The following is a 17,351-nucleotide window of genomic DNA, read 5'->3' as shown; positions in this document are numbered from 1 at the left end:
AATAAAATGAAACTGGGGGCACGCGCAGCTTTGAAAAAGGGTGCGGCGGTGCTGCTGGAGGGAGAGGTCGAGTGTGTTCATATGGCGGCACATGGCACTGAGTGTGGATCTCAGAATGCGACGGGAACAGCAGTCCGAGAAACGTTTTATGTCCCGGAGATACCTGTAATCCTGGGTGGGTTCGAAACGAGGGATGGAATTTCAGTTGAAATCCACGTGGGGTGAGTCGGAGATGGAGACAGTCACTGAGAAAGGAAATATGGCTGTGAAAGCGGGTTTTAGTAAACACCTTGTCAAACACCAGGAGAGAAATGGAAAGCAATGAAGGTGAACAAGGCAGAAGTTTTTGTTTTGGATTTCCAGCATCCGCAGTAGTTTTTTGTTTTTTTCTACTCCTACTCCAAATTTGTATGTTTGTATTTTCAGAAGGCATTTGATAAGGTACCACATTAAAGGTTGTTGCGAAAGATAAAAGCTCATGGTATAAGGGGTAACATATTGGCACGGTTAGAAGATTGGCCCGCTAACAGGAAACGGGTAGGCATAAATGGGTCTTTTTCTGGTTGGCAAGATATAACAAGTGGTGTGTCACAGGGATCAGTGCTGGTGCCCCCACTTTTTGCAATTTATATAGATGACTTGGATGAAGGGACTGAAAGTATGGTTGCTAAATTTGCTGATGACACAAAGATAGGTAGGATTGTAAAATGTGAAGAGGATACAAGGAGACTACAAAGGAATATAGATAGGTTAAGTGAGTGGGCAAGGACCTGGCCAAATGGAGTATAATGTGGGAAAGTATATAAAACATGCTTTTTGGCAGGAAAAATAAAAAAGCATAGGGCAACATTCCACCCCCACCCCCCGTTTGGCAGGGGGAGGGTGGGGGGGGGGGGGGGCGCGGAGTGTGGGAGCGGGCACACTTCTCATCAGCTGCCATTTTACGTGGGCAGGCCATTCAAGGCCCGCCCAGCGTGACGTGCACCAGGAAGCACTATGCGCTCCCTATGTGGGTGGGGGCGGATTCCCTCAGCTGGGAGTGGGCTCTTTCTCGCATGCGCGCGAAAGAGCGCGCAGATCCCCCTGAGGCAAAGTGCTGCCTCAGGGAGATCGGCACTGATTTGAAACTTTCAATAAAGATTAGAAAAAAATTTCCCTGCCATGTCCTCACATGTGACACTGTCATATGAGCTGGGACATGTCGATAACTTTTATTGTAAAATTTTCTGCGTTTTTAAAATCACTCATGAAACCTCACCCCGCCCGTGGATGAGGTTTCATGTTTTTTGACAAGCCCATCTGGGCTCCTGGCCTGCCCCCCAACCTTAAGGTTGGACAGGCAGGTCCATTAATGAGTTCAATTGTTTTTTTAATGGCCTTAATAGGCCATTGATAGGTCGGATGCGCACCCGCCAAACTGACAATCTAACTGACGTCCGGATGCATGCCCGATATCACTCCACATCATTTTATGCGTCGGCGAGCGGGCCCCACCCCCACTCACCGACTGGAAGATGCTGGCCATATTATCTAAATTGTGAGAGGTTGCAGAGCTCTGAGATGCAGAGGGATCTAGGTGCCCTATTGCATGAATCACAAAAACCTGGTGTGTATGTACAGCAAGTAATTAGGAACATTAATGGACTGTTATCATTTATTGCGAGGGAAATTGAATACCAAAAGTAGGGAGGTTATGCTTCAGTTATACAGGGCATTGATGAAACCACATTTGGAGTACTGTATATTATTGGTTGCCTTATGTAAGGAAGGATGTAAATGAGCTGAAAGCAGTTCAGAGAAGATATGCAAAACTAATACCTAGAATGGACGAGTTGTCTAATGAAGAAAGATTGGACAGGCTAAGCTTGTATCAGCTGGGGTTTAGAAGAGTAAGAGATGACTTGATTGAAACATAAGATCCTGAGAGCATGTTTCCTCTTGTGGGAGAATCTAGTACTGGGAGGCAATGTTTAAAAATAAGGGGTTGCCCATTTAGAACCAAGGTAAGGAGAATTTTTTTCTGTGGTCGTGAGAGTTTTGGAACGTTCTTCCTCAAAAGGTGGTGGAAGTGGTGTCTTTGAGTATTTTTAAGGCAAAGGTAGATATATTCTTGAAAAGCAAAGGGGTGAAAGGTTATCAGGGGGACGTAAGAATGTGGAGTTGAGGTTGAAATCAGATCAGCCATCATCTTATTGAATGGCGGAGCAGGCTCGAAGGGCTGAGTGGGCTACTCCTGCTCCTAGTTCGCATGTATGAGAGTAAACTGGTGGGGCAGTAATTGGTCAGGTTGGATTTTGCTGATTTTTTTTGTGTGCACAGGACACACTTGGGAACTTTTCTACGTAACTTGGTAGATGCCAGTGTTGTAGCTGTACTGGAACAGCTTGGCTAGGGGCGTGGCTGGTTCTGGAGTGCATGTCTTCAATACTATTGAATCAAATTGGCTGAAGACTGGTATCGGAATCTCCAGAGGAGGCTGCTGAGATGGATCATCCACCTGGCAGTTCTGACTGAAGATAGTTGTAAATGTTTCAGCCTTGTCTTTTTCACTGATGTGCCAGGCTCCCCCATCATTGAGGATGGGGATGTGTGTGGAGCTTCCTCCTCCAGTTAGTTGCTTAATCATCCACTACCATTCACTATTTGAATGGGGTAGGACTGCAAAGCTTAGATCTGATCTGTTGGTTGTCGGATTGCTCAGTTCTGCCTATTGCACACTGCTTCTGCAGTTTGGCATGCAAATGGTCCTGTGTTATAGCTTCACCAAGTTAACACCTAATTTTTAGGTATGCCTGGTGCTGCTCATATCATGCCCTCCTGCGCTCTTTATTGAACCAGTGTCACAACTTACTGGGGATAGTGCGCTGTAATATCGAGCCCCACTGTTCCCCGAGCTGCGACAAATGTGAAAAGTTTGACCAAACCACCAGATTGCCCCAATTCCTCCTAACTGTTTAATTTAGGTTAACCGAATATGAGCACCGGGTTTGTAAACTTAATAAGTAAATAACTGTTTATTGAACAAATTGTCTTTAACTAGTGATAAAAGAGAAATATGAACTGTTAATTTCTAACACTATAAACTTAAACTCTACCCTATATCACACATACATGACACACAAAAGATGGATTTTAAGAGTGGGATAAAACTGTTCAATAGCACCAATCTGGAGTACAGGATTCAATGAGTTGATTTTGATCGTTGTCTTCCAAATTCCTTTCAGTTCTTGTTGATGACATGAGGTGGTCACCCAGCACTTTCATAATTTAGCTCATTGGTTGAGAACTTGCTTTTCAATGTCTCTAACAGTGATTTTTCCCCTTTCCCCCTTTATAGTGGTTTCCTCAGAGAGAGAGAGAGCAGGTTATAGAGATATGAGAAGTAAAACTAGCTAGCTATTATTGTGGAATTACGGGAATTATCCACACACAGGAGAAAGAGGTTTTAGGTCTTGTTCCTCTCAAGCTAGGAGCTATTCTGCTCTGCTGTCACACAAAACCTGGTCACTTGGTCAGGCAGCTCCCTTGGTCCAGGACTCCTTTCTGGCACCATCCTGTCTTTCATGGCACATTCTGTTCTAGAACTGCAACATTGTATACATCTCTTATCCTGTTCCAGTGGACATGTCTTTTAACCTGCAGCCATTGTAATTCGATTCCATAGTCCAGCAGAAAATAAAAGGATGTTCTTTACAACAGCCCAACAGAAATAAAAAGATATGTTCCTTACACCAGGGTTAATCCCCCAGCTTGATGGTAATGGAGTGTGGGATATTCCGGGTCATGAGGTTACAGATTGTGGTTGAATATAATTCTGCTGCTGTTATCGGCCTACAGTATGTCATGGATGTCCAGTTTTGAGTTGCAAGATCGGTTCAAAATCTATCCCATTTAGCATGGTGGTAGTGCCACGCAACTCTATGGGTGGTATCAAGGACACAAGAAATAGAAGCAGGAGTAGATCACACAGCCCATCAAGCCTGCTCTGCCATTCGATACGATCGTGTCTGATCTTGGGCTTCAACTCCATTTTCCCACCCACTCCCCATATCCCTTAATTTCCGGCGAGACCAAAATTCTGTCTATCCCAGCCTTAAATGTATTCAACAATGGAGCATCCACAACACTCTAGGTAGATAATTACAAAGATTCAGAACCCTTTGCGTAGAGTAATTTCTCCTCATCCCAGTCCTAAGTAGTTGGCCTCTTATCCTGAGACTGTTTGTCCATGTTTTAGACTCAACCAGCTGAAACACACTCTGTGTCAACCCTATCAAGCTTCTTCAGAATTTTGTAGGGTTCAATGAGATCGTCTCTCACTCTTCTAAACTGCAGAGATTAAAGTCCAATTTAACTTTCCCCTTCATCATAGGACAACCCCCTCATCCCAGGGACAATCTAGTGAGCCTTTGCTGTACCGGCCCCAATACAAGTATACCCTTTCCTAAATGTGGAGGCCAAAACTGCACCCAGCATTCCAGATGTGGTCTCACCGAAACCCTGTACGACTGTAGCAAGACTTCTTTATTCTTGTACTCCATTCCATTTGCAATAAAGGCCAACATGCCATTTGCCTTCCTAATTGCTTGCTCTTTAAAAAATTCGTTCTTGGGATGTGGGTGTCGCTGGCTCGACCAGCATTTATTGCCCATCCCAAATTGCCCTTGTTCAAAGGACATTTAAGAGTCAACCACATTGCTGTGGATCTGTAGGCCAGACTAGGTAAGGATGGCGGATTTCCTTCCCTAATGGACATCAGTGAACCAGATGGGTTTTTATGACAATCGGTAATAGTTTCATGGTCATCATTAGACTTTTAATTCCGGATTTCTATTGGATTCAGATTCCGCCATCTGCCGTGGTGGGATTCAAACCCCGGTCCCTAGAACATTACCCCTAGGTTTCTGGATTGCTGGCCCAGTGACAATACCACTGCTGCACCCGCATGCTAACTTTCTACTTTCCTTGTACAAGAACACCCAAGTCTCTTTGAACATCAACATTTACAAGTTTCATTCCATTTTAAAAATGTTTTGCTTTTCTATTCTTACGACCAAAGTGAATAATCTTACTCTTCACTACATTATACTCTATCTGCCATCTTGTTGCCCACTATACCTCTATATATTTCTTTGCAGCCTCTGTGTCCTCCCCACAGCTTACCTTCCCACCTAGTTTGGTATCTTTAGTAAACTTTGATACATTACTCTCTGCCTCTTCATCAAAATCATTATGCAAATTGTAAATAACTGAGGCTCCAGAACTGATCCTTGCGGCATTCCACTATTCATTGCCTGCCAAATTGAAGAAGCCCTGTTTCTGCCTACTCTGTACTTTCTATCCGTTAACCAATCCTCTACCCATGCTAAAATACGATTCCCAACTCCATGAGCCCTTATCTGGCCTATTAACCTTTTGTGAGGCACCTAATCGAATGTCTTTTGGAAATCCTGATATACTACATCTACTGGTTCCCCTTTATCTACCCTACTAGTTACATTCTCAAAAAAAACTCTAATAAATTTGTCAAACACTATTTCGCCCTAGTAAAACCATGTTGACTTTCTAATCAAACTGTTTTCCTGAGCGCATCGTTAAGACTTACTTAATATCCTCAATGTGAAGGCGGGTCTTCGCGTCCACAAGGACTGTGCGGTGTTCACTCCTAACAACACTGTCATGGACAGATGCATCTGCAACAGGTAGATTGAGGACGAGATCAAGTAGGTTTTTCCCTCTTGTTGGTTCCCTCATGACCTGCCCCAGTCCAGCAGCCATGTCCTTTAGCACTCGCTCAGTAGTGGGGGTATGCATCTAACAGTGCATCAAGGTAATTCCAAGAATTCCAAGATAGCAAGCATTGTTGTTGATATTTAGAATTCAGTTGTGGTATATAACATAAAATGGAAAGTAACAGTGAATTCAGAAGCTATTCAGATCATTGTTTCAAATGTCTTTTGGAATATGGAGTCAAAAGATAACTATTTGGATTTTGATTGTTAGAATAGGAGCATCATTGCCCCATTGGCAACTTCATTTTCCAATTAGCAAGTATTTCATCATTTTTGAGCAGAGGTCAAGCCAGGTAAAAGGTAACCACATTTTTTAGCTGGCAAGGCCAGCATTTTTTGCCCATCCCTAATTGCCCTTCAAAGGGAGCATTAGCTAGATCTACTGGATTGCTGGTCCCATCACATTTACCACTTTGCCACCGCCTCTTACTGTTGTCATAAATTACCTGGGACAGAGAAGCCAGAATTAAAGTCTTAGGTATAATTAATATTCAAAAAGGAGCTGAATAAATATCTTACAGGTTAAAGAAATAAGTATGGGATGAGATGATCAAACACTCATGGCATAAAATGGACTTTTGCTGCTGGGGTTAGAGAGCAGGAAGTGTCCAATCATCTAGGTTTGAATGGCGGAAGTGTGAGGATTGATGTATATCTAGAATGGGAAGAAATCAGAAATATTTTTCCTTGGCCATGAAAAAGGTGGGATGAAATTCACTACTTGGTTTATATGCCTTATATGGTTTTCTATTTAAGTTCTTTTTTCTAAGCTAAGCTAATTTGAATATTGAAGTTCAAAGCAAACCCAGGTGGACACTTGCTTGTTCTAATCCCTTTTAATACAAATGCCAGGTTGAAGTTCTGTTACTAAACATCTTCCAAATGCACAAGCATTTTGTTTATTCTCTTTCATCCTCCCTATGCCAGTTTCCTCCCCTCCTTTCCCATATGCTGATTTACCCTTTCATGCCTCACTATCTTTGTGTGAGCCTATTTATGCATTAGGAGAGGAAGAACCATTTTAAGTCCCATCCTCTTCTCTGCCTGGCAACCCTACACACTTTCAAGCAGAGGGAGCCTGGGTTGTGATCAAACACACAAAAACCCTGATAAATATTCCCCCCAGTCTTCTATCCATTCACCCGCACCCCCCTCAGTCTTCTATCCATTCACCCGCACCCTCCTGCCCCTAGGATCCCCAGTAATATTGTGGCCTGCAAGCTACTTTCCCTGAAATTGGCTACCTCCACAAAGATCAATTCTGGGACTTTCTTGCTGTGAAATGTTTAATTCCACTGGCACTCTTTTCCCCATCAAGTCCCCATCTGGAATCTTGGAGCCCAGTAATCAAAACTGACAGCCTTGGGAGTGCTGCTCTGTTGGAAGTGTCATCTTTCAGATGAGACATTAAACTAAGGCCCTGCCTTTCCTAAAAGGCATAGAAGATCTCATCGCACTATTTTGAAAAAAAGAGCAGGGGATTTATCTTCAGTGCCCGACTTGATGTTTATATCTCAATCTGTTCTTGTGATGTTGATTATTGGTTTCCTACATTACTGCTGTGAGTACACTTCAAAAAAGTACTTCATTGACTGTAGAGGAATTTGAGATATCCAGTGGTCATCAAAAGTGCAATATAAATGCAAGTATTTTTTTTTCTGCCTCCATGCCTGCTGAACGTTATCATGCAGGTTATTTCAAGTAGCATCAGATAGATGGTTCGTGTCTAGGAGACTATCCAGGTTGGAAATGACTTTAAGGTCTAGGCATTCTCTCTAGTTGAAAGTGCAAATGCAGGGATAATAAAATGATATTTTTGTCAATTCCAGTAACAGGAATGCTATTCTTGAAGAATGGCTGCCTTTCGGAAAAACAGTTCTTTGGATTTTGACAGGAGGGGCAATTGAGGTTGCATGTGGGCTAAGGAAGGAGATTGCCACTCCTGCACTGTTGTTAAGATAATTGTAAATGCATTTATAAGAACCTGGTTTAATCTGGCTATTCGGATGGGAAACCTTCCCTCCAGGTTGATTGAGTGCATTCTCTGCCTTTCAGTAACTTTAGCAGTCAACTATAACATAAATACACACATGAACTTTTTCCATTAAAATTAATGAAGAACAGAGAATATTTATGATCTGTATTGCCTTGCCCACAATCAGGCAAAGTTGTATGTTTGGTATGAAAACAGAAAATGCTGGAAAAACTCAGCTCTGGCAGCATTTGTGGAGAGAGAAACAGCTGAGAGTCATACAAGTTCAAACGTTAACTCTGTTTCTCTCTCCACCGATGCTGCCAGACCTGCTGAATTTTTCGAGCATTTTCTGTTTTCATTTCGGATTTCCAGCCCCGCAGTATTTTGCTTTTATTAAAATTGCTTTTATTAAAGTTGTATGTTTATTGGCTGTGGATTTAATAGGTGAGCCCCACCTCTGAAACAAATAAGATGATGGGTATTTCTGTCAGACAACAGCAGCTTTCATTTATATAGTGGTTTTAATATAATTAAGCACTACATAATGCACAAGGAACATTATCAAATAAAATCTGACACCGAACCAGAGTGGGATCGAGTTAGATTTTGAAAAGCATCTTAAAGTCAAAGAGAGAAACAGAGTGGTTTAGGAAGAGAAGCCTAGGGCCTGATCAGGGCCTAGGAGCTGCATTTGGCAATGGCAGAATGATTAAAGTCAGTTATACATATGAGGCCAGAATTGGAGAAGCACAGAATGGAGCATTGTAGTGTTGGAGGAAGTTAAAGACAAGGAGGCATGAGACCAAGGAGGAATTTGAAAATAAGGATGAAGATTTTAAAATGAGACTCTTCAAGGCCAGGAGCCAATAGGCCAGTGAGCACTAGGGTAATCGGGTTAACAGAAGTTGATGCAAGTTATAATACAGGAAGCAGAGTTTTAAATGAGCACAAGTTCACAAAAGATTAAAGATGGAGGCTGTCCAGGGGATCATTGGAATAGTTCCATGAGGATTTTGGCAGGAGATCAGCTGAGCTAGGCTTGGAAAAAAGCAATGTTACAGAAGTAAACAGTCTTAATGGAGCAGATATGAGGTTGGAAGCTCACTTGTGTCACATAGAATGTCACGGTTTCAAATGGCCTGGTTTAGCCTCATATTGTGGCCAGGAAGAGAAATTGAGTCAGTCGCTAGGGAACAGTGTTTGTAGTGAGGAACGAAGGCTATGATTTTCTATCTTCCCAGTATTTAGTTGGAGGAATTTCAGCTTACTCCTTATTGATTGTCAGACAAGCAGCATTAAAAAGAAAGACGAGGCGTCGAGAGGTGGTGAAGTAGATTTGGGTGTTGTCAGCATACATATATCTTATGGAAGGCTCAAAAAAGACAATAAATGAACTCCCAAAATCATACAGATGCTGCCACCTTCACCAGCAGAATCTGTTGCCCTGGTTCCGGTGGCAGGCCTATTCTTCTGCCCTTGTGCCTACTTTAAAGCACTCCTAAACTTCATCCCGTCCAAAGCCCGAAAAATTCAATGGGCAACAAAAAATGCCATACAAGTGGCTCTTTAAGGAGCTCAATAGCTTGTTGATTGGTAATTGCAAAATGGCGAGTGGGCTTCTAATTTCAGTGCCTGCTTACTTTCTGTAATTCCTGAGACCAGCGTGATGACATTGTATTGCTGACCCAACATCAGCACACCATAATTTATGTTCACTTCGGGAGGGGGCAAGGGGGACCAATTTGCAGCTGTAAAATCTAGCCCTTGAGTACACGTGACTCTAGAAGCTCCTCACATTTGGTGCTTAAGGTTAGGAATAGAGTTGGGCTGAGGGAGAGGGCTTTGAAGAGAGAGTTGGTTATTGAAAAATTGAGCCTGTATGGTCTTTGCCATCCAGTTCAGGTGAGTGAAGCTTAGTAGTGCTTGGACATACCTTGTGCTACAGGTACATTTGGGCTTTTGTCCATTTAACTTGAAGCAAAGATGGGGGCTCTGAAAAGAGTGAAGATAATGACTAATTTGCTGGGGACAAGAGCACCGAAGCAAGAAGTGATAGTACAATTAAGCAGGCCAGCAGATGTGTATTGGTGAATGAAGGCCAAAGGCAAGGGAGTTAAGAATTTGAGGGAGCTGGAGGGGAGTCTTTTTCCCTTTGGTGAATGCTGAAAGTAATGGTATTAGAAAATTTCAGATATATGATTATTTATTTTTAAAAAGACTGCAAAGTTGCTCATCAGTGATCAAGACCTCGAGTGTCGAAACCACAAAAAATGTTTAGGGCAAGGAGGGTTTTTGCATGGAGGACAGAAAATTGGTGATCTCAGTGGAATTAGGTCTAGGAGACTTGAGATGTAATTTGAAATTACAGAGGATACTGTGGAGACTGACGGAAGGTGGATGGGATGTATTGAGATAAAGATCACCCATGATCTAACAGGATTGAAAGTCTGCCTACCCCTAAGAGAGGAGGGAGAACACCTCAGTACTTGGATTGAGGGATAGTAACTTGATGAGGATCTAAGAGTCTTTTTAAAAAATTGAAAAAGATCAGATGCTCAAAGAGGAACAACATGGAAGAGGAGTTGTGGCACAGGTCAAGGTGAGATTTAATGGTGAAGGCCATGCTGTCACCACGGTAGTTCGGGTGGTGGTAGTGAACAACAGTGCGCATTGTGGGGCTGAGCTGCGAGGAAGAAGCTCTCTATTTCTTTCTGTACTTCATCTTTTCTTTGCAAAATGCATAGGAATTCAGCATCATTGCTAAAAACAGCTGTAAGAGCAAGGCATCACTTTGAACAATGGTACCATATAAATGTTGTGCCAATGGGTATGAAGATCACTGCCAGAGGAACATGAGCTGCCCGTCATGTGCAATAGGTAACAAAATATGCTTACAAAGGGAGATATCTGTTCATAAACTTAATGATTTGTGAAAATTGAAGTACATGCCTTGAATAAGCAAAATATAATGTCAATCATGGTTTTATTTGTCAATAAAGGCCACATATTCACTGATGACTGTCAGTCCTCATCCTTATCAGCTTTCCCATATGTTCTTCCAACGGCAAAGTATAATCAACTGTACCAGAATATTTTTTTGCCCTTGAAAGTACAGCTTTTACTTTTCATCAGATTGCAAGTCCCCATGGATAACAGGGCTTGATTGTGTTAAATTGGTTAGATTCCATGTTTATTTAAATTTAAATACTGCTGTTTACCAAATACAGGCATGCAGGTTTACATATCCACTCAGAGCTTTATCGGAGGGCTATATGACAAATCAAGTCAATGTTTAAAATAAGAAATTAGATCCTAGTATTGCTCAGAGAAGAGAAGAATTCCAAGTGACCTCAGTCATGGTGAAGGTTGGGTGGTGCTCGAGGTACTTGCTTTACACATATCATTGAAGTCATCTATTCAGCACAATAGACTGTAGATGTCTTCACTGCTGGTAGTATTGCTGCTCGTGTTGTATTCAAATAGGGAAGGGAAAATGTAGGAAATCAAGCTTTCCATTACAAGGCAAATATTTCACAAGAATATTCTGCATTGCCTCTGTTTTCAGCCTGGGTGCAGCAGCATAAATATGTGTATGTATGTTTGTGTCTCTTTATCTCTTTTGTTTTTGTGTGTTCCCATCTACCGGTGATGACTTTTTTCTCTATTTCTTCAAGCTGTATATTGAGTGTCAGGCACAAATATCAGCCTATGACGACATTAAATAGGGCTTAGCATTGGATGGCTGAGGCTCTTGCCCACTCCAAGATGCATGGTGCACTTTCTGACTACTTTTTCAATGGTAATAGAGCCAAAAAGAAGCTGGGACAATAGATTTTAATTTTTTTCTGGGGTTTGGAGGAGCTGAGTTGAAATTCCAGAGCTTGGCTAGAAGGCCAGAGACACAGCTGCCAACTGTTATAGTCATAGCTAGCACAAAATAAGATGATGTTGTTGGCAACCAGTCTATCAGCTCCAGGACATCACTGCAGGTGTTTGTCAGGGTAGTGTACTGAGCCCAACCATCTTCAGTTCATAAATGACCTTCCTTCCGTCATAAGGTCAGAAGCGGGGATGTTCAGTGAAGATTGTACAGTGTTCAATGCTATTTACAACATTTTGAATACTGAAGCAGTCTGTGGCCACATGCAGCAAGATCTGGACAACATTCAGGCTTGGGCTAAGTTGTGCATGATCAAGAATGAACATCAAGCTGCCTGTCAGTAAAAAAAGGACAGCTGATCATTTATGACATACTACTTAACAGTAGCTGATAAGTAGCAAGTAACATTTGTGCCTTGCAATTGCCAGGCAATGACCGTTTCCAACAAGAGAGAACCTAACCATTTCTCTTTGACATTCAACGTCATTACCATCTCTTAATCCCTCACCATCAACATCCTGGGAGTTACCATTGACCATAACCTTAACCGGACCAGCCATATAAATACTGTGGCTACAAGAGTAGGTCAGAGGCTGGGAATTCTACTGTGAGTAAAACTCCTCCTGACTCCCCAAAGCCTGTTTACCATCTACAAGGCACAAGTCTGGAGTCCAATGGAATACTCTCCACTTGCCTGAATGACTGCAGCTTCAATAACACTCAAGAAGCTCAACACCATCCAACACACAGCAGCCCAAGTGATTTGAACCCCATCCACCACCTTACATTCTCTCCCTCCACCATCAGTGCACAGTGGCAGCAGTGTGTATCATCTACCAGATGCACTGCAGCAACTTGCTAAGCCTGGTTCAACAGTACCTTCCAAAACCACAACCTCTACCACGTGGAGGGGCAAGGGCAGCAGATGAATTGGAATGCCACCACCTCCAAACCACACAGCATCCTGACTTGGAACTATATCCTTACTGTTGCTGGGTCGAAAAGCAGGAACTCCCTCCCTAACAGCACTTACCTAACCACATGGACCTTCTTTAGGGCAATTAGGGATGGACAATAAATGCTGTCCTTGCCAGCCATGTTCACATCCCATAAAAGAATAAAAAGAAAATCATTAGGTGAAGGAAACGATGAATGCAGAAGATTTCAGAGTTTGGAAAGACAGTTCTCAGAACGTTGTGGGGCTGAAGGTCAATGTCAGGGAGGGTGGGCAGAGAGGCCGTCGAGGGATTTGAACACACGGATATGCATTTAAAAATGGAAGCACTGGTGGTCCAGGAGCCATTGTTGGTCAGTGAGTATAAAGGTGATGAGTGAATGGATCTTGGTACGAGTTAGGATTTGCGCAGCAGAATTTGTGATCATCTCAAGTTTATGCAGGGGGCGGGGGCATGGTGGGAGATGGGAGGCTAGCCAGGAAAGCGTTAGAAAAGTCAAGCTAGTGTCTCTCAATGCCCTAATCAACTCTATGATAGAGCAGGAAGTCACCCAATCTCCAATGGCTCGGCTACAATCATCTGTCTGCTGGCTGAACATAGCATTTGAATTCAAAACATTTAATCAAAACAAAGCAGAATCAACATTATGGAACTGAATTGTTCTCTTATCTGCCAATACCAGTGATTATGGTCTTGTTTCAGTTTGAGTAATTCTAAAAGCTGGCTAATAGGAGAGATACCTTAGTTTTCCAAAATATATCTTAGCTGTCCTCAACAATTCCGAAAACTGATAAATGCAATAAATTAGTTTCATTGAATTGTAGAAATATCAAAGTAACATTTTTCTTTATCGCTCCAGGCTTGATAAACAGAATTTTTGGTGTAAATACATGATTAACTCATATTTGGTCTATGAGAATGGATTTTTAAAAAGTAATTTTGTGGAATATTGTGTTATTCTGTGAAGAAGGGTGGGTGTGTGTGTTTGATTTAATTAAGCTGGGAAAGGTTACTAGATGAGAATGTCCGGGACTTTTAAGGCATGAAAGGATAGAGGCGTTAAGTTTGAGGTATAAGTAAATAGGTTTGATCTAACATTTGTGTTTTTAGATAAGTTGAGAGTTTGGTTTTTTTGAATATCAAAGAAAAGTCAGAGGTGACAAGAAACATCTTTACATCTTGCAGGAGTTCCACAGATAGATAAATAGAAGAGGTTAGATTATATTTATTGGCTCGAAAGCAGAGACAAAATGGAAACACAAAAGATTTTATGTTTGGAAGGATTTGAGTTTCAGAGGTGTGAGAACAATGGAACCTGAGATGAAAGCGGGGAAAAGGTATTTTAGAGTTACTATGGAAAGCTTAAGATAGCTGGGAGCTAGTAGCTTTTGGCTGTCAGCTGGATCTGTTAGCTATTAGCTGTGTGAGGAAGATCTCCTGGAAACAGCTCTAGGCTAGGAAAAGATACAGTTTGAATCCACCATCTAGTCAAGCCAGAAAAGCCTTGGGCTTTAAAAAAGTATTGTCCTGAAGTTTTGGATTTCCACAGCAGTGGAAGAACGTTTAAGAGGTCATGTGGTATGCTTCTATTAAAGCTACAGCTGTTGGCCTTGGGTAATATTACTGGAGTTTTATAGTTAAAAACCTATAAGGGTGTGTTACCTGGAAGATGTTTACTTGTGGGTCTGACCCAGTTGGGAGTCTTTTGGGGGAATGTTTTGTAAGACTAATTTTAATTGTGTGACTGTAATCTTGTGTGCTTAAGTTTTCTTGTGAATAAAACTTTTACTTTTAATTGTTAAAACCCAAAAGTGTTACTGGACTACTTGCTGCTGAGATTTCAGAATTCAAAAAAAAAGGGTATGGCCCATAAGCCAAGTTTCCCTCTGGGATTTTGGTTTGCTTCGCAATTAACATCTGCTGTGGTCATAACAGGCCCATTAACTTTGGTAATTCAAATCCTTATATAATGGTTTCTGTGTCACTAAAAATGAGGATTTGGAAGTTGGCATTCTGAAATTAACTAAAGTTAACTAAAAATCTTTGTTTCATAGCCATCATGCTACCTTGTTTATGCATTGCTTGTGGGTTGTATCATTTTGTAGTTCTTAACTGCGAACTGTATCCATTTGACATAATGCCTGAAGGCGAATCCAGAATGCTACATAAAATTAAACTAAAATAGTACAAGATGTCATAGGTTCAAACTGGTGCCAGTAATTTGTTCACCAGGTAGGATAGTAGAGGCAAAACTAGATTAGCTGTCTTGTAATATGTCTTTCTGATTCCAAGTGTGGGACCATTGAATTGACCCTGCAGAATACAGCTATGTACACTCTATCTTCAAAGGAACATTAAGGTATTAGAGGGGGTTGAGAGCAGAACAAAAACAGAACCCAAGATTCAAACACTGCATGCTGTAGATAGTTACTCCATCTACATCTACATCTACAAAGTGATGAAGCAGGTTCACCCTGACACCAGCATCTCCTCCAAGGCCATGAGCATCGCAGGCGAGGCTTCCCGCCTAGCCCATTACAACAAGCACAGCACCATCAGCTCCCGGGAGATCCAGACTGCCATGCGCCTGCTGCTGCTACCTGGGGAACTGGCCAAGCACGCCGTGTCGGAAGGGTCAAAGGTGGTGACCAAGTACACCAGCTCCAAGCAAAATTCCACAATGGACTGAAGCATTCATACTGTAGATAGACTGATCAAAATCTTCAATTTGCAAGATTTGAGAGAAGCCATGATCTAATCTTTCAAAATGATGAGAAATACAGATGCAACTATAAATTGGTTAATAAGCAAACTCACCACAGGCTGGATATGGACAAAATGACAAGTCTGAAGTGATCTTGAACAATACACTTGCATCAAAAATAATTATTATGTAAGGTCCAATGCCATTCAGGTGTATGTTTAATGATTGCATTGCAGCATTCAGCGGAAAGAAAAGTGCTCTCCCAATGTTCGCACGAAAATTCCTTCCTCAACCAATTCCATTTTTTAAAAAAAAGCTTATGCTTTTTGCACCACCACTAGTGTACCATGGCTGCAGTTATAATATCCACAGGGTGCAAATTGCAAAGGCTTTTCAACAGCATCTTCTAAGCCTGCGAATTCCACCACAGTAAATGCTGGCCTTATTAGTGATGCCCATATCCTGATAATTAATTTTAAAAATCCTAAAAGTTACTGTATGTAATTCGTGCTCTTTGAAGTGTTTTAATATATATTTATTATTATTCTAGGAGGCACCGATGAAGCCTCACTCCTCACTAGAGCTCGATGTTATGCACATCTTAATCAGAAGAAAACTGCCATCTTTGATTTTGGCACCATTTTAAAGGCAAACCCATCCCATGTACAAGCACGATGTGGACGGTCCTTCATGTATGTGATCCTTAATAAACAAAAGGTAAATTTTCGTTCTCTTGTCATTGCTGACTGCACTGCCCATATTAATCCTAATGGAGGTGAGAACAATCCCAAACAATTCATGTTTCCCAAGGCAAGTGCCATAGTTGGCAGCAGCCAACTTGAAATTGAGACCTTGAAGTGCAGTGTGAACTTAACAAGCCTGCCCTGCTCCAAGCAACTACTTGTGCCATATTTCTGCTTGCGTTAATTTAGAGCTGGTTGATTTTAATTGAGCCTCAGCCTTGTAAATGTTATACTTATGCCCTCTATTCCAATGCTATTTCAAATTGCCCAGGTTCAATAACTTGCTTGCTCACACTTAATTTCTATCTTCTGTTATTTTGCAAACCTGTATCCTTTTTTCTCTCTGTATTTTTTTCAGTGAAAATGGGTTTAGTTGCTTGAGCCTTTCTTCATAACTGAAGTCTCCAAAAGCTTATAATTATTTCTCTTCCCTGGCCCCTTGCTGCTGCATTTATACCCTTTTTGGCCTTGGGTGAATAAATGTGCATGCCACACTTCAGAATTAGTCTCATCAGAGATTGTGTATGCTTGTGCTCTAATAGTTTATAAATAGGACTCCATATACCTGTGATAAAAACATCAAGGACTGTGAATGACTGCAGTATAATAGTGTAATTTTTTTTTGTCATTCATGGGATGTGGGCATCGCTGGCTAGGCCAGCATTTATTGCCCTTGAGAAGGCCGTTTATATTTGTATACAAGTGCGCAAATCCTTTATGCATCCAATTTTAATGCAACTACTTATTCCTATTCATATATTAGGTGGGCTGTTTATACCTGTGTTATAAATTTAAGTACACCAAAAACTCTATTACTTGCATTTGTAAATGAGGTGCAGAACAAGAATGGTGTATATTTATTATGCAAATAGTACAGATCATAGAGCACTTATTTTATATAAAGGAATTTGCATGGCAATGACTACATTATATTTGTTGTATAATATGCAAGATACCCATTGTGCACATGGTCTGCACAGATCAAGAACTGAATAATTTGTTTTGTATATGGTACTTTTTTTCATTCTTTCATGGGATGTGGGTGTCGCTGAAAAGGCAGCATTCGTTGCCCATCCCTAATTGCCCTTAAACTGAACAGCTTGCTAGGCCATTTCAGAAGGCAGTTAAGAATCAGCCACCTTGCTGTGGGTCCGGAGTCACATGTAGGCCAGACCGGGTAAGGATGGCAGATTTCTTTCCCTAAAGGATATTAGTGAGCCAGATGGGTTTTTACAACAATCTGTAATGGTTGTCATGGTCAGCATTACTGATACTAGCTTTATATTCCAGATTTATTAACT

The 17,351-nt window shown here is 41.5% G+C and overlaps 1 protein-coding gene across 4 annotated transcripts in view; it reads left to right on the top strand.

Annotated features, from left to right (window-relative positions):
- The window catches only part of ttc34 (tetratricopeptide repeat domain 34), a 114,356-nt gene that overhangs the window by 55,107 nt on the left and 41,898 nt on the right, over nucleotides 1–17,351 (top strand). For all 4 annotated transcript variants that reach the window (XM_078557886.1, XM_078557887.1, XM_078557888.1 and 1 more), the window contains exon 5: nucleotides 15,858–16,024. In XM_078557886.1, the coding sequence (XP_078414012.1) occupies nucleotides 15,858–16,024 (167 nt within the window). The remainder of the gene's footprint in view (nucleotides 1–15,857; nucleotides 16,025–17,351) is intronic.

This window comes from Cetorhinus maximus, chromosome 15, assembly GCF_964194155.1.
Source record: "Cetorhinus maximus chromosome 15, sCetMax3.hap1.1, whole genome shotgun sequence".
NCBI lineage: Eukaryota > Metazoa > Chordata > Chondrichthyes > Lamniformes > Cetorhinidae > Cetorhinus > Cetorhinus maximus.
This window is presented reverse-complemented; position numbering and strand designations above follow the sequence as displayed.